General features: G+C 40.9%; 1 protein-coding gene across 2 annotated transcripts in view; it reads right to left on the bottom strand.

The window, feature by feature from the left end:
* Window positions 1-11,433: 11,433 nt before the first annotated feature.
* slc6a17 (solute carrier family 6 member 17) overlaps window positions 11,434-23,052 on the bottom strand; it is a 50,713-nt gene continuing 39,094 nt past the window's right edge. For both annotated transcript variants that reach the window (XM_061987534.1, XM_061987525.1), the window contains 4 exons: window positions 19,763-19,955; window positions 19,527-19,686; window positions 19,246-19,408; window positions 11,434-13,824 (listed from right to left, as the gene is read on the bottom strand). In XM_061987534.1, coding sequence (XP_061843518.1) covers window positions 13,462-13,824; window positions 19,246-19,408; window positions 19,527-19,686; window positions 19,763-19,955 — 879 coding nt within the window. In that variant the 3' untranslated portion in view covers window positions 11,434-13,461. The remainder of the gene's footprint in view (window positions 13,825-19,245; window positions 19,409-19,526; window positions 19,687-19,762; window positions 19,956-23,052) is intronic.

Below are 23,052 nucleotides of genomic sequence, written 5' to 3'. Positions count from 1 at the left end.
CCTGGCTGAGTGTGTGCCTTGTGTTTAGATAACCATCTAAGAAAAGATCCCGCAGGCTCGCAGGTGGGATTCCCATTAACCCTTGTTTCATGTGTTGCATCACATCCGGGTGGGCCTATTTGTGTAGGTCATGTGGTGGGAAACATGTATTTACAGGATGCACTGAGACATTTACATAGCTCCCGAGTGTACGTCGTCCAATATCAATTAAAGCAACTTCACTCTGCAGACTCTAGGAACGTAACATTTGATTAAATCCACTGCTCAATAGTGAGACTGCAATTGCACTCTCGACGCCAGAAGTCGTGTATTCTGCAATGAGACAAGGTTAATCGGAGTGTTGTGCAAATGTTCACCCTACACGACCCTGCGTGATGAAAATCTGGGCCCAACAGCAGGTGATGGACCTTGCGGATGATGTGTCCCTCCTGTCGACAGGCCATGATAAATCAACTAAGAGTGCAAGGCAGTCTATATAATCTGGCAAAGGGCCCACTTTGGGTCAGTGTTGGAATATTATAAGCAAACAAGGCAATGCACAAACAGCAAATGACTGGTTTTCATAGGCGGAACTGAGGAAGACTGGATCAAGCGGTAGAAGCCATTAGTGACCCAATGGCAACAAGTAAAGAGCCATTTATTTGGATTTTGTGGAAAAGGCCAACAAAAAAACCCACGTTAAGAGAGACAGAAACACACATTGTTACATGACAAGAGTTTGATGTTCCATCCATCCACCCATTTTCTACCGCTTGTCCTGTTCGGGGTCGCGGGGGATGCTGGAGCCTATCTCAGCTGCAGTCAAGTCGCCACCTCATCGCAGGGCCAACACAGATAGACGGACAACATTCACACTCACATTCACACACTAGGGACCATTTAGTGTTGCCAATCAACCTATCCTCAGGTGCAATGTTTTTGGAGGTGGGAGCTAGCCGGAGTACCCGGAGGGAACCCACACAGTCACGGGGAGAACATGCAAACTCCACACAGAAATATCCCGAGCCCAGGATCGAACCCATGACCTTCGTATTGTGAGGCACACGCACTAACCCCTGTACCACCGTGCTGCCCGAGTTCGATTTTAAGAGCTTCAATTATGTAATGGTGAATTTAATGCTGTTTACCAATCTGCCAAACTATTACTTAAAACAGTACAGTGGTACTCCAATTTTAATAGATAGATAGATAGATAGATGGATAGATTGATAGATAGTACTTTATTGATTCCTTCAGGAAAATTTTAATTCCAGTGTACAGAATTGAGATCGAATTTAAAAAGTAAGTAACAAGTAAATAATGGGGGTATAAATGGAAATAAAATAGAAAATATTACTATAAGAATGAAAATAAAAAGCAATCAATCAGCACTCACCGGCATTGAAAGTAAACAGGTTTTTAAAAAGAGAGTAATATTTTATCTGAGTCTTTAAATTAGTCTGCTCGTTGATGATTTGTTTGGTTTTATATTGTGGAGTTATATTTATATGGTAATTATTACTCTGTGACTGTAAATTGTTTGCTTGTTTTCTTATTGATGCTTTTGATTTTGATTTTTTTTCCTGTATTGTGTAGTTATAATTATATGCTTTTATTTGTAATTGTATTAAATTGTGGACCCCAGGAAGGCTAGTGGGTTGTTGAGGCAACCAGCTAATGGGGATCCTTAATAAAAATCAAAATCAAATAAGAATAAGAATAAAAAATATAACAGTAAAATAAGAATATAACAAGAGAAACTAGGCAGTAGTGACCATGTTATGAAAATGTACTGCACTGTTATTGCACTGTTTCTTTGTTGCAGTTTATTTCAGTATTGTTATTGTTTTGCATCCCCTGTCATCCTTGTACCCCTCCCTCCTCCCCCTACCCCCCAGAGAGGAGTGGTACAGTCTGATGGCGTGTGGGACAAAGGAGTTTTTTAGTCTATTAGTCCTGCACTTGGGATGATTAAGAGTGTTTTGAGATAAAAGCCGTCTCTCCGCTAACTGTTAGGTTTTAGGTTGCCAGTAACAGTTTGAGCTACAGGCATCCCCCGCCATTAGTCGGTGTAGCAAATGCCACAGTGAACCCGGCAAGATCCAACAAAAACCTGTACACATACGGTCACTCACAGTTTGAAATCTCAAAACCTTTTAACTTTAACAGCCAGTGATTGGAATAAAAGGTAAAGCATACTTTACCATTTCGGTTAATCTTCTTGGCGTGCAGCGGAAAGGGAGGTGGGAGGAGGCATTGTCGACAACGCTGTGGATACTTCCTGAATGTTTCAAGCCACACAATGCTCGTCTGTTGCCTTCTTTGGACTCGCACTAAGCTAGGTAAACTAGAAAAATGTTGTAAAAACACTAAAACAGACCAGAAGGACACATGGTAGCACAGTAGCTAATGACAGCACTGTGCTCGATCAGCCCGCCCACGATGGCTGTGCTGCCGGGCACAAAATGTCTGCTTTGTGAGGCACACAGAATGTTCGTAGACTGAGACAAGGTTGGTACAACAAAGCATGTTTCTCTTCGGTCCATATATCTAAAAGTACGTATAATGAGGGGTTCGTAAATCGAGGTTCCACTGTAATTAAGAACCAATCTCTATATCAGAAGAATCATGTCCCTTATCCAACACATCTGCACATCTGGGGCCTAGCAGACACTCCGGAGTGCAAACTGTGCCAGAGGAGGGGCACCTTGGAGCACATCCTGAGCTGTTGCCCAAAGGCACTAGGGGAGGGGCGGTATCGCTGGCGCCACGACCAAGTTTTAAAAGCCCTGGCGGATTCTATCTGCGCAGCGATACAAAACAGCAAGTCCCAGGCCGCCCCGAAGCAGTCAATCACCTTCATGAGAGCAGGACAGAAGTCAAGCCGCCAGCCCAACTTCTCAGGAGGGCTCTGGCCACCGCTCGTGACTGGCAGCTCCATGTTGACCTGGGAAGGAAACTCAAGTTCCCGGCCAATATCGCTACCAGGTCACTCCGCCCAGACATGGTGTCAACATCGGAGTCAACCAAGCAAGTGGTGCTACTGGAACTGACTGTCCCCTGGGAGGAGTGAATTGACGAAGCAAATGAGCGAAAGAGGGCCAAATATGCTGAGCTCACTGTAGAGTGTCGGAGTAACGGCTGGAGAGCCCGCTGTGAACCAGTCGAAATTGGGTGCAGGGGTTTTGCTGGTCACTCACTACAGCGTGTGTTCAGAATCCTTGGCATTAGAGGACTGCAGTCGAGAAAAGCCACCAAGAACATCCTAGAGGCCGCAGAAAAGGCCTCCCGGTGGCAGTGGATCCATAGGGGGGATCCGTGGTGCGCTACTTGGACACAGGCCGGGGTCTGATCACCCCCGGCTGGGTCGCCCGGGCGAGGGTGTCTGATGATTAAAGACCCAAAACACCCTATGACCCTGGGTTTATCACTGATGACGTGTCCAAGCATCACCGTGAGGTGTATTCAAGTTCTATCCCACTTATGTGGTCTGTAAACAATTAGTAACCCCACTTAAAATTCTGCATGAGACACTGCTCATTGGTATAGTTCTGTGAAAATTATTGTCTTCTGTGCAAATTTAAAAGAAGCGAACAGTGGAAATGACAAATGAAGTGTTTTTATTTATGCTATATTTTGTTTTTGTTCAATCCTAGATGGGCTGTGACTTAAAATTCTCTTTGTAGATACACTGAGATGAAGTCTAATTCATTGTGTTCTTCGTCGTGTTTTTGAAACTGCACCAATTTTTTTCCTCAGAATTTTCGACTGACTTGAAGAATTTGTGTCAAGATTATTATTTGTGATATGTACATTTTTAAAATGTGCTTGTTCTATTTTCGGTCGAAGTAAAACAAAGAAAACAATCTGAAGTTGTCGTAGTCGTTGTCACGGCCCGGTCGCATTCCAATGCGCACTCGTCTGTGCGCTCTGCTGAGTGCACCTCCAAGGGCGCACCTGCACGCGCCACTCCTGCACAGCTGCAGTCAATCAGCACTCAACGCACCTGTCGCTAATGAGAAGACCTGCCTTCATAATATGGCACAACCTGCAATCCCGCGCCAGAACGTACTTTCCTGTTCAATACAGTAAGCTGATAGTCAAGCTCTATTCGCACTCTTTGCTTTCTGTGTTTTCTCCCCCCCAACGTGTTCATTGTCTCGTGTCCTCCTTTTAAGTTGGATGCAAATTCTTACTATTTACTTTCTACGATCCAGGTTAGAGGCATGATTCATAATCTAGAATTAACTTTTCCTTGGCGTTAGCACGTACAATGACAATATCGCTAATACTTGGTAAATATTCAGGTCGCAAGATGTAAGTTTAGTAATGTTGGCGGTTTTTGGATGTTTTTTTAGAGGGCTTTATGGGCGCAAGAGATTCCTCTCATGGGGTATCGGACTGTCTGATTTTGGCGGTCCGCTCCCTGTATAATCAGTGTCAGAGCTTGGTCCGCATTGCCGGCAGTAAGTCGGACCCGTTTCTAGTGAGGGTTGGACTCCGCCAAGGCTGCCCTTTGTCACCGGTTCTGTTCATAACTATTATGGACAGAATTTCTCGGCGCAGTCAAGGCGTGGAGGGGATCCGGTTTGGTGGCTGCAGGATTAGGTCTCTGCTTCTTGCAGATGATGTGGTCCTGATGGCTTCATCTGGCCAGGATCTTCAGCTCTCACTGGATCGGTTCGCAGCCGAGTGTGAAGCGACTGGGATGGGAATCAGCACCTCCATGTCCGAGTCCATGGTTCTCGCCCGGAAAAGGGTGGAGTGCCATCTCCGGGTTGCGGAGGAGACCCTGCCCCAAGTGGAGGAGTTCAAGTACCTCGGAGTCTTGTTCACGAGTGAGGGAAGAGTGGATCGTGAGATCGACAGGCGGATCGGTGCGGCGTCTTCAGTAATGCGGACGCTGTATCGATCCGTTGTGGTGAAGAAGGAGATGAGCCGGAGGGCAAAGCTCTCAATTTACCGGTCGATCTACGTTCCCATCCTCACCTATGGTCATGAGCTTTGGGTTATGACCGAAAGGACAAGATCACGGGTACAAGCGACCGAAATGAGTTTCCTCCGCCGGGTGGCAGGGCTCTCCCTTAGAGATAGGGTGAGAAGCTCTGTCATCCGGGGAGAGCTCAAAGTAAAGCCGCTGCTCCTCCACATCGAGAGGAGCCAGATGAGGTGGTTCAGGCATCTGGTCAGGATGCCACCCGATCGCCTCCCCGGGAGGTGTTTAGGGCACGTCCGACCGGTAGGAGGCCACGGGGAAGACCCAGGACAATTTGAAACGGGTATTTCTGCTTGTGTTAATGTGAATCTAGCCATGATTTGAACACATTGTCTTTAAAAAAAATACTATCCACTTCATCCCTCGCGGCCAAATGTTCAAAGGAGGCGCAGCAACTTGTCGGAAGCCCAAAACAAAACTAATTTTGATGAGAAGGCTTTATGCTTTTCAATTTATTATCGCATTTTAGTCTCTAAAATATCTGGTTGTAGATGTGCTCTCTTTGCAGTCCTTTGTGTGTTACATAACATATCTCAAATACGAAACACATATTACAAAACAGACACACATGATATACTTTTTAGTCAAAGTGATCATTTTATTTATCCTTATTTGCTAAGTTCTGGTAAGTTATACAGTTGGTCAATAAAAAATAAAAATGAATAAATAAAGGATGAGAACATCTTAACTTTCCATCTCATTGATTGTTTATGTTGCCAGTCTGCTGTTGGCAGGAAGAAACACACAAAAGAGATTACAGAAGTGGTCCCATAAACAGCAGCACACAACAGTGAGAGCAGAGAAACTACACAAAAACCTACATTTACTTAACACACTTTTACTTTACACTCACACACACATCCACACAAAATGCACCACACATCCCTTGGCCATGTTGACTTGAGTACCACCACCAACGCACAAACAGACATGACAGCGACAGTAAAATGAGCTACTGTACAAAAATCAAAAAAATATTTCAAAATATACAATTATTATTATTTATTTACAGCTCAAGTATACACCCGCTCACTTTCACTAGATATACTTATTGTGAATGTATCAGAATGTACATCAATATTTACAGTTTAAATACAATAAATATAACTGTAGCTTAGTCACATATATTTATACTATTTGCACTAATAAATAAATAATATCACTCTATTTTTTTTTTATATATTAATTTCAGAAACTGAAACTAGAAATACATATTTAACGCAACTTAGAAGACAAACAGACCCTGGAGTTGGAAACAACAAATACAAGACATGGACAAATGTATTGGGACACTATTTTAATTTATTCATTCAAGTCTATTGGGTGTCCCAATACTTTTGTCTACATTAAGTATCATGTGACAATGTTTTACTTAGTTATTAGAGGGGCTTTGAGAGAAGCAGAACATTGGAAAATTGTCTCTTTTTTTTCCATATAAATTGTGCAGATATGCTGATACCATTAAAGTTAGTGATACTGTAGTGATACCATGCTCATGCCAGTGCTTCCATTCTGTGTGCGGACTCCTTGAAGATGAACAGCTGACATGATCTACACGTTTCTTCACCTAATTCACTCTGGCTGGCTGGCAGTATTTTTAGCTCGCCGGCTGCTGAAGCTCATTTCTCACCCAGAGACATGTGTGGCTGCTTTGTGCTCACTACTGTGCTTCCTCAAATGTGCTTTTTTTTTTTTTTTTAAATCTCTGACAGCTCTTCTTCCCGTGCAGGCCTAAGGTATACCTTCACCTGGGAGTTTGAGCGTCACTTGTATCGACAAAATATCCCAACTCAGCGATTCTCATAACAAAAGATGGGGTTATATTCTGCTGGTGGCAAAAGGGCAAATAACCTGCTGCAGTCTAATGATAATACAAGAATCAGTGCTTTGTTTCCTTTCCAGTAAGTCATTGTCTTTTTATCCCCATCCAAGTATGCACAGTACAGTCTGATCAAATGTTATTACTGTTACAACTATGTACAGTAAGAACAACAAAGAAGACAATGCATTTTATAAGACAAGGGTTTTGATAGATTACAGCAGTGGTGCCCAATCTACGGCCCGCCAGCGTCCAAAATCCGGCCTGCGGGAAGTCTCAATTTTTATTTTTTTTATTTGTCCGACAGCTTCTACAGTCGGAAAGGCCCAACAACGTCTTTTTTTTTTGAGGAAACTAAAATGCGCAAACATTCCGCAGAAATCAATGTTAAACCTTTACAACTGTGCCATCAGCAGTGTCCTCACTTCCGGCTTTTTAGTGTGGTTTGCTAGCTGCACTAAAGCAAACCAACAGGCCCTCCAGCGAGTGGTTAAAGCGGCGGGGAAAATTACAAGGACGATACTCCCGGAGATGAGTGCCATGTACACAACTCGCTGCCTAAAGCGAGTACACAACATCCTGAAGGACAGATACCACCTAGCACATGGCCTCTTCAACCTGCTACCCTCTGGAAGGAGGTATAGATCGATTCGCGCCAGGACCACCAGAATGTCTCACAGTCTGTATCCCCAGGCTGTGAAACTGCTAAATGAACAGCCTGCCCCTTTGCTGCCCTGGACCATCTTATTACCTCACTCTTCACCACCTCAATAATTGTCCTCTGGACATTGCATTGCTGCAACATCAACGTAACACCCATCAGACATCTGACTGTTCCCACCCCCACGCCCCTCTTATCGCGATCTTCCTGACAATGCTAAACTGTAAACCATACTTGCCAACCCTCCCGGACTTTCCGGGAGACTCCCGAAATTCGGCGCCTCTCCTGAAAACCTCCCGGGACAAATTTTCTCCCGAAAATCTCCCGAAATTCAGGCGGAGCTGGAGGCCACGCCCCCTCCAGCTCCATGCGGACCTGAGTGACGTGTCGACAGCCTGTTTTCACGTCCGCTTTCCCACAATATAAACAGCGTGCCTGCCCAATCACCTTATAACTGTAGAATGATCGAGGGCGAGTTCTTGGTTTCTTATGTGGGTTTATTGTTAGGCAGTTTCATTAACGCCCTCCCAGCGCGGTAACAACACACAACAACAGCAGTCACGTTTTCGTCTACCGTAAAGCAGTTCGTCTGCCGTAAACAGCAATGTCGTGACACTCTTAAACAGGACAATACTGCCATCTACTGTACATGCATGTGTGACAATAACATCTAGGGCTTTTAGAGAGTGCAGTGCACAACTGCGCACACAACAAGGAGACGAAGCAGAATGCATCATCAGAGAGGGTGTTCAGCATGTTTAGAAAGATAGTGACAGAGAATAGAACAAGGATGGACAATTCAACCCTTAACGCAACAATGAGTAGATGAGTGTTATGTGTGTGTATAAGTGTAAATAAATGAACACTGAAATTCAAGTATTTCTCTTATTTATATATATATATATATATATATATATATATATATATATATATATATAAAAATAAGATAAATACATAAAATAAATAAATAAATAAATATATATATATATATATATATATATATATATATAGCTATAATTCACTGAAAGTCAAGTATTTCTTATATATATATGTATATATGAAATACTTGACTTGGTGAATTCTAGCTGTAAATATACTCCTCCCCTTTTAACCACGCCCCCAACCACGATACCAATTTTCTCTACTCCTACGTGTGTTCATGTGGAAATACATGTTGATTGTTTAATAATAACTGTGCTGTCGGTCTTTTTTCTTAAACTTCTGAGTCTCATTTGCAAGTATTATAAAGTAGACTTAGCATGCAGTTGCAATTCAAAAACGTTAGATGGCAATATTGCATAGACAACAATGTGTTGTCTAGTCAGATGACTCTAGTCTTTTGTTGCGCCCTTAAAAGGGTTTATCCTGTAAGTATTGTACCTATTACAAACTTGCCACTTGATTGTAAGGTGCATCTTAATTGTAGATTTCATTACCAAAATTGGATGTGGTGAAATCGCCACGTAAAATCGCTGATGCTAATCAGTAGCATGTCTAAGGCTAATTCAATGTATATTAGCATCAAGCAAAAACATTTTGAAAAGTGCAACCTTATTTTCCAGCATTTTCTAACAGGCATACTTGGTTTTTTTGCAAAATAACCTCGAGGCAACCGCACACGGCGTCATGTGCAACAAAGCTCTCGAAATATGGCACCGTTTGAATAAAAGTACCAAATTCTATACTCATCCCTATGATTATCAATATTTTCTCCTTCGAACCAATGTCTTCTTTAGTGGACATTTGTTTTAGGGCTATTGCTTTTGTCAGAGTTACACCTTTTGAAAAAAAATAGCCCTGTTATGAAAAATACAAACGTCCACTGCAGAGGACGCTGGCTCTGAGAAGGATATTTGGTAAACCCTCGTTTATCGTTGTCAATTGGTTCCAGGCCTGAACCGAGGTAGTTTACTTTCTGTGAAGTAGGAATGATTAATTATGAATCGAATATTTTCATCCCTAGAGCATTAAAAACTGTTTATGACCTTATAAAGACAGGTTTTGACACTATGAGGGACTTCTAGACCTAAAATAACAGCCACATAGTCACTTTTACATTGTTTAATCCAATACAGTAATGCTGCCTGAAGCTGAGCCAATCACTGGCCACGATACTGAAAAGTGCACTTTGATTCATTTGCTCTTGTGGATAATACAACTGTAGAGTTCATATTTATTGCTCATTTAACCATTTTATGTTTGATAATGTTTAATTCAGCCCCAAAACACCCAAGGATTCGTTATTTAAAAAACAAACAACTTCAATATAGTGAAGCCCCAAACTTTGAAGTTTTGGGGCTTCAAAGCGTGGCGACGAACGACTGTAATGCTTTTGGAGCCTCTAACATATTTTGTGGGTTATTTCTACCAAATGTCACTATCTTTCAGCTATGGTGACGTGAGTTAGCAGTTAACATGAAAGAATTCAACTCGGTCAAACCGCCACTATATGAGGAAATACAATGTCAATTGAAAATGCAAAAATATAGCATGCAAATGTTTGTTTTTCTGGTTCCAAGTGTGATTCGCTTTTTGTGCATTCAATGGACATTCGTCTTGCATTGCTTTCCACTTAAAATGCAAAATTATTTGATAAAGTTACTTACAAGGCCCTGCACAGTGGAACCTTGATTCGCGGATGCCTCTATTTGTGACCGTTTCGGGTTTACAAACGTTTACTATCGCGCCAAATATGCCTCTGTGTTCGGACCATGTCTCAGCGTACCAATGTTGATTCATTCATTTTGCATTTTGAAGAGATGGGGGCCCCCAGGTCACATCTTATACACCTGGACGCAGTCATTTTGAAAAGCTTCAACAGCAGGTGGCAATTCTGATTAGTTTATTTCCACAATTGTCGGCGCGGTCAGAGTTCTTAGAGATCACTTTGTGTGATCAGAAACGCTTTATATGTGTCCAAACTCTCAGTCTTGCTGTATTGAGCTAGTGTTTTAGATAGTTAGCCTCTGACTCGCGACTCCTTCAGTTCGAGGATTTAATCAGCTAAGGGGGCTTTGTTCTGCAACAAGACTTTAATTGGGATGAGACCCAAAAAGATGCTACAGCGGACCTTTATTACAGAGGAGAAGGCACTACCTAGACACAAGATGGTGAAGGATCGCCTTACAATGCTTGTTTGTGCTAACGCTAACGGTGACTACGTGAAGCCACTACTCATTTGACACTCCAAAACTCCCAGTGTTCAACAATGCCACAAATATTCCCAAACACAATGTAAAATTATTTTCCTTTTTTTTGGTTTTAGAGCACACCAACAAGACTTTTGTAAGAATACGTGTTGCCATTTAAGCTTGCTTTAATGTTGCTGTGTTGTTTGGATATAAAAACGATATTGTTGTGCTATTAACCGCTTGTTATTCATGTTTACATTGATTCTTATGGGGAACTCTGCTTCACTATTCGAACTCTTCTTTTTTATTCCAACTTTTCGGTTGGTGAACCATGTTGAAGAACCAATTAAGATCGTAAATCGAGGTTGCACTATATAAGGTGACATGTGGTCAACTACAAGGCAGCCCTGTTGTGTTACCTAAAAATGGAAAGTTTCCGTCATTTTAACACCCCAGTAGCTGGAATTGCTCCTGATACTGTGCCATCAGTATTCATGAATAATTAAATTTGAATCGAAAAGGCAAAACCAAACGGTACAGATGCAGTTTTGTACCAATTGCCATAACCGAACTAAACAAGTTGTAGTCCATCTTTTTGCCCATATTTGATTTGGTGTAATGTATTATTTTATTTATGATACTTTATTCTGGATTGCTCCAAATCCTACTTTATTGTGATTTTATAGGTTATCCTTTTTCTGGAGAACTTATAGTTCATTTACAATTTTATGATCTTACCAATGTTTGTAATGCTGGTTATGTGGTAGGTCCATGTATTACATGTCTAACATATTATTATTATTAATAAAGTAAGACACATGCTGAATAAGAAATGTCTGCATATTCTTTTATTTTATTCTATATTTAACATGAAGTTTGGGGAAATGTTAATGAAACAAACATAGACCTAATAATTAAACTTCAAGAAAGGGTAACTAGAATAATACACAAAACGTGCTACTATGAACATACCAATCCATTATTCATAAGTTCTAATGTGTTAAAATGTTCAGATATTGTGTTTATTAAAAACAATGGGAATTATGTTTCGAGTAAAGAACAACAGCCTTCCATGCTTGTATTCTTAGGTTACTTACATTAAGAGGAGAAAAATATAATTTACGGGGGATATTGATTTTTGAAATATGTAAAGTAAGAACGAATATAAATACAAATGTATTTCAGTTTTACGAGTTAAACGGTGGAACAAGCTCAGTGATGAGATGAATACATGTAGTTCTTTAAGGTTTAAGAAAGCCTTGAAAGGTGAAATAATGGAAAATTATAAAATATAGCAAGGATTACTTTCATCCCATTGATTTTTTGAACATTGATGATCCAGGCAATCTAATTTTCAGTGAATGTATAGGATAGGCAAAAATAAGCATTGGCTTCATGCAGTCTATTCCTTTTTCGGTCATTCTTTTTCTTTTTGTGTGTGTATTTGTATGATTGTTAATATGTATAATCTGTGCTGTTAAATTGATCACACAAAATGGTTGATCATATGACCGAAATAAACTCATTTCATTCATTCAACATTTTACTTTTTCTGTATATTTAACGGATGTCCTGATCTTGCTGGCTGCAAAACGAGTTCACCTTTGGGTACTAATAAAGTAACCTAACCTAACTTAAAGCGCTTTGACCACCTTCAAACCCTCATAAGTGCATCCTATTGACTTCAAATCCCACAAAGCTGCCCTCTAAAAGTGTGTGCTTTACAAAACAACTCCAGGGTCTCAATCTAATTAAAGTGTTCAAGTGGACAAGACGAAATAACATTGATTAAAACTGCACATAGTTAAAGTATATCATCAAGAACGAACTGGCACAATAAGCATAAGGCAAACAGACGCTCCACAGGCACCGAATGCTGTGACTGACCTGTGTGTGCTTCACTTTACACCTGATCGGTCTCAAGCATTGGTTTTGCCTCGAAAAGGGGCCACAGGGAAGGGGGGGCGGGGCATTGTCTCCTTTGTTGACCAGCAGAGACCCCTAGTGGTTACAGGAGTGTATTGCCACTTCAATACTGTTATATCACTGTACAACTTGAACCCACCAAAAAATGCACTCACAGGAAAATACACTAGTACAGACATCAAAATATAGCCTTTGTGTTCAGGGTGTCGGAATGTTCTATAATGAAGGTAAATAACGGATAAACAGTAAACCGTCTCGTCTATTGCTGAGCAAATGTGCAGGTGCAGCCAACAAAAGCCAAGGCGTCCACTCTCCTCCTCCTCGTCATCACAAAAGGCTCTGTATCTATGGCGCGTTGCCACGGCTTCCCCTGGGTAACGCACAACTCTATTTTTACACACCTATTCTCATTCAGGAGTGGCGCACAAGCCCAAACACACATTTGTGCATCTGAATGACAAAACTCACACCTCCGAGCCCCGGCAACGGCGAGCGTGAAGCTGATCAAACACGAGCATTTGCGCTTAACATGATTGGTTGGACAACCGGGAACAAACACGGAGCTGTGTTTGTCTAAGAAAGATATGATGGAAAAATAAAAAGTGCTGCTTTGTTTTAAGGCTCAGAGATGCTGGAACTATAGCTGCATCTGTCCCGCAGTAACACAAATAACAATGTGCTTGTTTAACAACACCACAATCACGTTTCAGACACTAGTATTGTGACCATGTAGGGTGAACAATTTGTACGAGATTGTGCTCTTTACATTCGGAAAACCACCTCCTAAATGTGGGATTATTATTCAGAACATTGCAAATTGGGCACACCTGAAGCTTGGAAAACGTCTACTGATCACTTGACAGGTGAAGGTGATACGGAGAAAAAAAAACACGTTGGTGGATTTTTTTTTCTCTTTTCTTCCCCGGACGACGCACTGCAAAATGCTGCATCATAGCTCGGACTCGGGCGAGCCGATATTCTGGTAGCCCGTCTTGGTGCTGGTGCCATAGTTGGTGTTGGTCATCTCCTGGGTACCCCCGGGCCCCAGGTAGGCACGGTGAGGGGGCATGGGAGAAGGAGCCTCGCTGGGGTTCTTGTTGAGGATGAAACGCTGCTCGTCCTGTTCCTCCAGGTTGGAGATATCCTTCATCATGCCTTTACGGTAGGAGACGGACAGCTTGTTGGAGCCGTCCGACACAAGGTTGAAGTGGCGGACGATGAAAACCAGAGGTAAGGGCAGCATGGCCACCACGATGAGGGAATAGGCCATGCCTAAAGCCCAAGGTGGGTAGCTGTGGAAACGCTCTGCGCCCTGACAAAGAAACAATGATGGAGACAATAGCAAAAGATGGGGAGAAAAACATTTAAGCACAAGGCAACAAGATGGATACACAGGAAGTTGCACTAAGGTACTTTCTGAGGACAATCCTACATGCTCCAGCTCTGGTAATATATACAAATATTATATATTCTATTGTACATTTTAATCTAATTAATCACAGTTTTAGATTCATTTTGATTAATCACGATTAAATATAATGTTTTTTAAACTTGTTTTTATAGTGTTAGAGCAGTGTTTCTTTACCATATGGCCGGGGCCCATTGTTGGGCTGCGAGCATCCCCTAGAAGGCCGCCAAAAACATTTCTGTTTCTCAACCTCGGTCTTTATGGACCGCAGCAGTTCTCAGTTGTAATACTCTTTTCACTTGTGGCAGTCATGACAATCTCAAACAAAATTGCGATAAAGTCGGAGAGAAGTTTCTTAGGCGCAAAAATTATGACTTAAGTGGTGAAGCTGTATTTTCATTTGCACTTCGATTATATTGACAGTTTAGTTAAGAAACATATTCATTATTAATTTTGCTTATTAATTTTAGTACAACATTATTTTATGTATTTGGGACGGCGTGGCGCAGTGGAAGAGTGGCCGTGCGCAACCTGAGGGTCCCTGGTTCAATCCCCACCTAGTACCAACCTCGTCATGTCCGTTGTGTCCTGAGCAAGACACGTCACCCTTGCTCCTGATGGGTGCTGGTTAGCGCCTTGCATGGCAGCTCCCTCCATCAGTGTGTGAATGTGTGTGTGAATGGGTAAATGTGGAAGTAGTGTCAAAGCGCTTTGAGTACCTTGAAGGTAGAAAAGCGCTATACAAGTACAACCCATTTATCATTTATGTAAGTGTATTTTTCATCAGTTATTTATGAGTCCCTACTTGGTTAGTAAAGTATATATACATTTGTATACGCCCTACCAGTGCCGGCCCAAGCCTCCATGGGGCCCTAAGCAAAATTTGATTTTGGGGCCCTCTATTTCTGCCAATAATATTGATTGTTGATCATTCACACACCTACTATAAACTCATTGCGGCTCTGGCAGTGTTGTTTACATTATCCTATTGTCAGCCTGGCATGTCTTTACAAATGACATGTAATTTATAAAGATATGGGGGTGGCCCAGTTAAGAACATAAATAATACCAATGAATGAACGAATGATGTCCAGAGTGCCACATATGGTTCCTAATCTTAAAATGTAGAAAACATTCAGCTACAAGAGTGGCCTGGGGTTGAACAGTCCAAGTGATAAAGCTTTGTATTTACAGTAAAAGTGTCATCTTGTCTCATCAGTCTTGTACTTATTAGTCTTTAATTACTAGTTTACATTTTTAGTTAATTGTTCATATTTAATGTTTACTTTGTACAAAGAGAGCGCAGTCTACTGAAGTTAAATTCATCAGTAGTTTTCCCCTTTGAAAGACGCAAGGCAAATTCCTTCCATTTCACCATGTTGCTACAATGATCTTCACTGTTTTCATGCTGTTTCAGCAGTGCACCTATGTTGACCCAATCCCGCTGTCCCTCGGCTGCCAGTTTTAAGGACTTTTTGGAAAATAATTTGCAGCAAAAGCAATAGACTGCATCTTTACTTCTTGAATAAGTCAGCCAGCTACGCTTGACTTTTTCCCCATTGACTAGCTGTCTGTAGGTATAATGATAATGAAAACTTCGGCCATCATGCCGTTTGGGGAATGAAAAGTTCTCCTTAATAGACAGTGGTCCTCTGATCACCTGTCTGAATCTGAGAGGAAAGATATGGCGTCACATTAGTGCCAAAAATCCGAGCGCATAAAAACTGTTATCGCGCGCTGATTCTCCACTTCGTGCGCGCGCGACACCCTTTTGCGCGCGCGCGGTGCCTTTCTGCGCTCGCGCCGTCTCGGTCTGTGCGCTCTCTGTGTACTCCTGGCATCTCTCCTCGCGCTGTCATGTTTCTTTTTGGCACTTTGGGGGCAGGTATGCTTAGACGGCCCCTCCTTTCTGATTGGCTCTGAGCATTTTTCATAAGACCAATCATTCTCCAGCGTAGCAACGTTGTAGCCATCTTACCTCGGACAGCTAGCCTCAATCATTACATTGATGTCAAAGCAAGTTATGGTAATTTAATTAGTACATGTACCAATTAAATTACCATAACTTGCTCGATTTTCGACCAATTTACAAACGGTTTGCCTTGTTACAAATCTTATTACATGTAGATATGACATAGGATGCTGCACCTGTTGAAATCACCTCTTTCGCTATAAAAAAAATGACTTAATTGTGCAACATAGTTGTGTAGGGTCAGTGTTAGTCAGTTCTCTGATTATTTTAAACTGTTTCAGAATACATTATTAAAAGGCTATTTTTAACATTTTAAAAACAAAATTCAAAGATTATTTCATTAATTTTATGGCTGAATCAAAAGAAATTCCATAAATTAGAAAACAAATGTTCAAGAAGAAGTGAAAACTTTGCGCCTATAACAATCTTGATACATATTGACGATGACCCGCCCTGCTATACTTCTGATTATCTCTGAGCATTTTCCGTCTGGCCAATCAGAAAGAAGGGGCCGGCTAAGCATACCCACCCCCAAAGTGCCAAAACGAAACATGCCAGCGCACAGACCGAGACGGCACGCGCGCAAAAAGGCACCACGCGCGCGCAAAAGGGTGTCGCGCGCACGCACGAAGTGGAGAATCAGCGCGCGATAACAGTTTTTATGCGCTCGGATTTTTGGCACTAATGTGACGCCATAGCAGGCGGCAAACGTCACAGGTGCAGCAGAGGCAGCTTTACATTTAAAGAGAGGCAGGAAGAATCACTAAGCCTAGATCAGCAGCAGCACTCTGTTGACCTAAAATTGTGTTTTTGTACAATAATATATCTTTGATCATTTAGAAATCATCAGTCAGACTCGTACATGCAAAAAATAAAAAATAAGAATTTTTTGTTAATTGCTTTTGGGGGCCCCCTGGTGGCCGCGGGGCCCTAAGCAAGCGCTTAGTACGCTTATGCCTTGGGCCGGCTCTGCGCCCTACTCTAAATCATTCAAATTACCTTATTATAACAATAACCACTAAAAGGTGAAAAGTGCTTGTCGACAGTAAACCATTTTTTAGGTTGCAATTCATTGCTTTTGTTGAAAATATGGAAGAGCTCTTGAGTGTGATTTATAGCGATGACTTTGTTGGTAAATGAGAGACAATTAGAGCTCATTATCATGTCAGCATCTCTGTCAAGTAAATGAGGGAATGAGGACATGGGTCTAGGGCGGGGCCTGCAACATGTGGCTCTAGAGCAGCATGCGGCTCTTTAGCGCCGCCTTAGTGGCTCTCTGGAGCTTTTTCAAAAATGTATGAAAATAGAAAAATATTTTTGTTTTAACCCTTGTGTAATGTTCATATCGTTGTTACTCAGCCAGCGTTTGTGGGTCTGATGGACCCATTGCATTTTGTGGCTTTTAATGCTTTACAATCAAACACTTTTATATTAAAATACTGAACAGATGTTTACCTTATCCCAATAAACATCTGTTCAGTATTTTAACATACAAGGGTTTGATTGTGAGGCATTAAAAGCCACAAAATGCAACGGGTCCATCAGACCCACAAACGCTGGCTGAGTAACAACAATATGAACGTTGCACAGAAAATTTCTCTGCCAGTTTCTGCATCCCACAGGGATTCTTCTTTTGTGTTTCTGCACCTGCGGTTCCCACACAAGGTTGCAACATTGTTTGTCAACACTGTCTGCTCTCATTTTCTCGCACATTTGACCCTCTGATGTTTTGTGTACCTACACTCTGTCCTCCTCCTGTCTAGGCCTGCTGTGTGTGTGTGTGTGTGTGCGTGTGGTACACAGAACATCAATTTCCACACTTCTGTAAGCCCGGACATCTTATATGTAATAGAAATGTGTAGGGGGGGTGTATGGTGTGTGGTCATTCAATATGTATTCTGATATATGTTCTTCACAGAAAATGAGCCAAACTCAGTGAGTCTCAGTTTGAAAAATTCATTAATTGTATCATTTTTCTTTTAATAAAACATTTAAACGGGTGCCACAGGCCCGAACACCACATATATGTATGAGGACAACATGACACAAACCACCATAATTGTCAGAAATCCCACTGTTTATATTAAACATGATTCTCTGATGAGAGTATTTGGCGAGCGCCATTTTGTCCTACTAATTTTGGCGGTCATTGAACTCACAGTAGTTTGAGAAAGAGAAAGGCATATTTTATGCCACTCATTTTTTGTCTCATTTTGTTCACCAATCTTTTTATGCTGTGTGTGAATGCACACAACTTTGTTGATGTTATTGACTTGTGTGGAGTGCTTATCAGGCATATTTGGTCAGTGCATGACTGCAAGCTATTCGATGCTAACATGCTATTTAGTCTAGCTTTACGTATGTATTACATCATTATGCCTCACTTGTAGGTATATTTGAGCTCATTTAATTTCCTATGTCGTCTGTCCTCATATCAGCATTTCTCATGACATATCATCTGTATGTAATATTGTCTGCATTTCTGATAGTGGTTGGTGTGCCATGTTGTTCCAGACCACAGCAAACGTAACCCAGCTTGCATAGATTGTTATAAATCCATTAGAAGAATACAGCCTGCCATTTTCTTTAACTTGGATACACACATCTGTACCTTTGGCCATTTCTAATCCAGTAATTTAGAGGAGTTATCTCACCCCCTGAGAAGCCTCTGTTTTACTAATGTTTTCCAATGTTGTAAAAATGGGTAAAATAAACATTACATTTCAACATTTCTGTCAACGAAGATTCGTGTCAGCCTGCGACACATAGTAATTTTGATAGTAGGCTAATATAGCTAATATAGACACTTATATCATGTGTTGACTTCATTATATCACTTATAGAAGGCTTTTAATTGTATGTGGCTCCAAACAGATTTATTTTTTATTTTTGGTCCAATATGGCTCTTTCAACATTTTGGGTTGCCGACCCCTGGTCTAGGGCTTAGTGCTGGAGCCAAGAACCAAACGAGGGTCTGAGCTACGATTAAATACCAGCGTTGTGCCGTTAGAGAAATAAATAGTTGAGGTATTGTTACACCTTGCTTTTCCCTGTTTGTCTACAAAAAAAACAAAAGTAGGTCTTATTGGATGGGTTAGAGTTGATGAGTGCATTTTAGCACTGCTTAGGGACAAACTCGATTGGTTAAAAGGGTGATGATGTCCAAAATCTCGGCGACTGGACAAAGTTGTGAGGCTGCATATCCAATTATAGGGATTGGTTAAATTTCCTTGAATTGGCGCAATCGCAACATCACAAATTTCTGGAGTATCTGACTATGCACGGACAGAAGTCATTGCGAAGATTTGGTACTTTGATGAAACGCACAAAACGGTGGACAGAGACTCACTAACCTCGGCTTCAACCCAAGCATTGTATCCTGCGGGGCTGACGGCCATCTCGATAACGGTCGCCACAATAAGTACCACCAGCACAGCCGGTGACACGTACCTCCACATGTAGTAATAAAAAGAGTACGGCCTGAAACCAAGCATGTCCTCCAGGTCCTGCATGAACCTGTGAGATATAATGAAGATATTTCCTGTACGGGCCACCAAAATCTTTTATGCTCAAAAACAAACAAACAAACACTAATGATGGAGGACTTAAGACTTCTAGTTTCACATGCTGGTACCGTTTAGTGCCGTATATCCAGGCCACAGAGATGTTCTCCAGAATGACCACCACGGTGAGCGGCAAACCAGCCGAGTAGTCGTCAAACATGGTGACAAAGTAGTTCCCTGAACGCTGCACAAACAGCAGACCCAATAGGAAGGCAATGACACAGCAAACCACTGAGGGACATAAACATGCAGTCAGAACTTATATGGACAACACAAGCAGTAAGACAATCAAAACGAGTCAACTCACCGCACAGGATCTCTTTGCGGACCTTGAAGGCATCGAGTATGGGGGTGGTGATGCCCGTCATGGTTCCGATCATGCTTCCCAGGCCCAAGTTAATCAGCATGAAGAAGAACATGACAGACCAGAAAGGGCTGGCAGGGAAGTGCGTCATGGCTTCTGTGAAGGCGATAAACGCCAAGCCAGTGCCCTGAACCGACTGCAAGAAGAAGAGAAGAAGAGACAATGGGAAAGATCAATCTGCACCTTCTGCTTCCGCTGTACATACGTTGTACATGTGATAATAAAGATCTTCCTGCAAAAAAAGTGTTTCCTTGACCACAAAGGGGAACCTTAAAAAGTGGCATAATTGCATAATTGCTGTATCTATAAACCAAACAGTGATTAAAACATACTAATAATTACAGATACTGTTTATCATATGCAATATATCTCAATAACAGTTAATTATTTAGCCTTAGAACTTTATGAAAATGCATACATTGAACAGAACATGTTAATTATCTTCAACAAATAACTTGACCAATTATAGGTAGGGGGTACTGCACTTTTTGGGGATTTTTGCCTATCATTCACAATCCTTATGTGAGACAAGAACACATGTTTTTTTTTTTTAAATTATTATTATTTTTTTTTTTTATGCATTCTAAATCATAAATACACACTAGCAAGAGGAGGCAGGTAATGGGGATTCAATCTATTCTGCATGTAAAGTGCTCTAAAACATCAAAAAAACCTCCATCAATGCATGCTGTAAGTATATACTGTATACAATGTAGTAATAGGCACATTCGTGACAACAACCATATTCTGATAATTTTAAGCATTTGGTTGCAACATCACTATTTCCTTCAACAACAACAACTACTAATGAGAGCCAAAAATTACTACTTTGGAACCATTCATAATCCAGAAGCTTATATTTTTTGCACCTGAATCTACAGAAGATGAGCTACAGGTTTTAAACAAGAAATACAAACTACGAACATAACAAAACAATCACTTATTGTACAATGTCTGCTCTTACTGGGACACCGACTGACGGGATGTTTGTATCTTTCAGTACAGGATTGGTCTTCCCTGTTTAGATTAATTCATCACAATCCTCACACAGGTAAAAAATGCTGTGAACAAACGAGCATCTTGTTGTGTCTTCCTAGCAATGTCTGTGTGTAAATTGAATTTTAAAGTTGAATAACTTCTCACCTTATGGACACAACCTTCTACTACTACTAGGTGAGAGGCATGATTTATACTCCAGCACAAACTTTTTTTACCAGTTCAGCTGCAATGCAGCAGCCCAGTAGGTCAAAATTACCTCTTTGATCAAGGCGCCGTGTTACTACTAAATATAGTTCCTCTGCGTTAGCTCTTAAAAACCAATGTCGGTAATACTTGGTTATTATTCAGGTTACGCCATGTTAATGGACTATAGTTGGCGGTTTTTGGATGTTTTTATACAGGCAGACTATATGAATCCAATTACTGTAGAACAGAGATGGGTAGTAACGCGCTACATTTACTCCGTTACATCTACTTGAGTAACTTTTGGGATAAATTGTACTTCCAAGAGTAGTTTTAATGCAACATACTTTTACTTTTACTTGAGTATATGTATAGAGAAGAAACGCTACTTTTACTCCGCTCCATTTATCTACATTCAGCTTGCTACTCGCTACTGATTTTTATCGATCTGTTAATGCACACTTTGTTTGTTTTGGTTTGTCAGACAGACCTTCAAAGTAGGATCTATCGCATGCCTGCGTTTCACCAATCAAATACAGTCACTGGTGACGTTTGACTCTGTTTCACCAATCACATGCAGTCACTGGTGACGTTTGACTCCGTTTCACCAATCAAACAGAGCCAGGCGGTCACGTGATTAACTGCACATAAAGTTTCAGCGGCAACAAGCGTAAGCTTACATGAACTCAACGTCAAATTTGAGGAAGCACATCGTGGTAAGTAACGTTAGTAGATATTTTGGCTGTCACCAGAGGCTGATGTTAGCTTCCCTGCTATGAATCACTGTCAAATGTACATCGTGTGGGGACCTTTATTAACGCACTGCAGCCTCATAGAGAGACAGACAAAGACACACACACACACACACACACACACACACACACACACACACACACACACACACACACACACACACACACACACACACGCATGCATAGAAACACCAATCAGAAGTTCACAGTGTGTTCCCAAATGCAGAACACCTATCAGTTTATGGTTTGCGTAAAGGCTAACTTGTTATTTTCCTATATAATCTCTGCTTACTGAGCCTATGGTGCTGTTAAGTTATTGTGGCTCAATTTGCCTTGATTTTTTTATGTTAATGTATTATTATTAAATATATATATTATTGTTTTAGTTGCTTAAGAGATATTCCTGGCTCTGAATTTTCTCATTGCTATTTTCATGTTTTTGTGCATTATTTGTTGCCGTCATCATTAAACGAACAGGTTACTCATCAGTTACTCAGTACTTGAGTAGTTTTTTCACAACATACTTTTTACTTTTACTCAAGTAAATATTTGGGTGACTACTCCTTACTTTTACTTGAGTAATAAATCTCTGAAATAACAGTACTCTTACTTGAGTACAATTTCTGGCTACTCTACCCACCTCTGCTGTAGATACAGTACAATGTTAGCCACCTCTTGCTTGTCTTTTTTTGCCATTTAGAATTCACAAAAAAGAGAAAGACATACATGATCTTGCTTCACAAGAGAATGTGAATGATAGGCAACATTTCCCAAAAAAATGCAGTTACTTTTTAACAGTAAGTAGGGGTGGACACTAGGGGTGTGGGAAAAAATCGATTCGAATTCGAATCGCGATTCTCACGTTGTGCGATTCAGAATCGATTCTCATTTTTAAAAAAGCAATTTTTTTTTAATTTATTTTTTTTTTTTAATTAATCAATCCAACAAAACAATACACTATACCATAACAATGCAATCCAATTCCAAAACCAAACCCGACCCAGCAACACTGAGAACTGCAATAAACAGAGCAATTGAGAGGAGACACAAACACGACACAGAACAAACCAAAAGTACTGAAACAAAAATGAATATTATCAACAACAGTATCAATATTAGTTACAATTTCAACATAGCAGTGATTAAAAATCCCTCATTGACATTGTCATTAGACATTTATAAAAAATAAAAAAAAAAGAAGAATAGTGTCACAGTGGCTTACACTTGCATCGCATCTCATAAGCTTGATGATATATAATATTTTCACAAAGATAAAATAAGTCATATTTTGGTTCATTT

Source organism: Nerophis lumbriciformis, linkage group LG01 (assembly GCF_033978685.3).
Source record: "Nerophis lumbriciformis linkage group LG01, RoL_Nlum_v2.1, whole genome shotgun sequence".
In the NCBI taxonomy this organism is placed as follows: Eukaryota; Metazoa; Chordata; class Actinopteri; order Syngnathiformes; family Syngnathidae; genus Nerophis; species Nerophis lumbriciformis.
The sequence above is the reverse complement of the archived record's forward strand: the minus strand, read 5'-3'. Positions and strand labels throughout refer to the sequence as shown.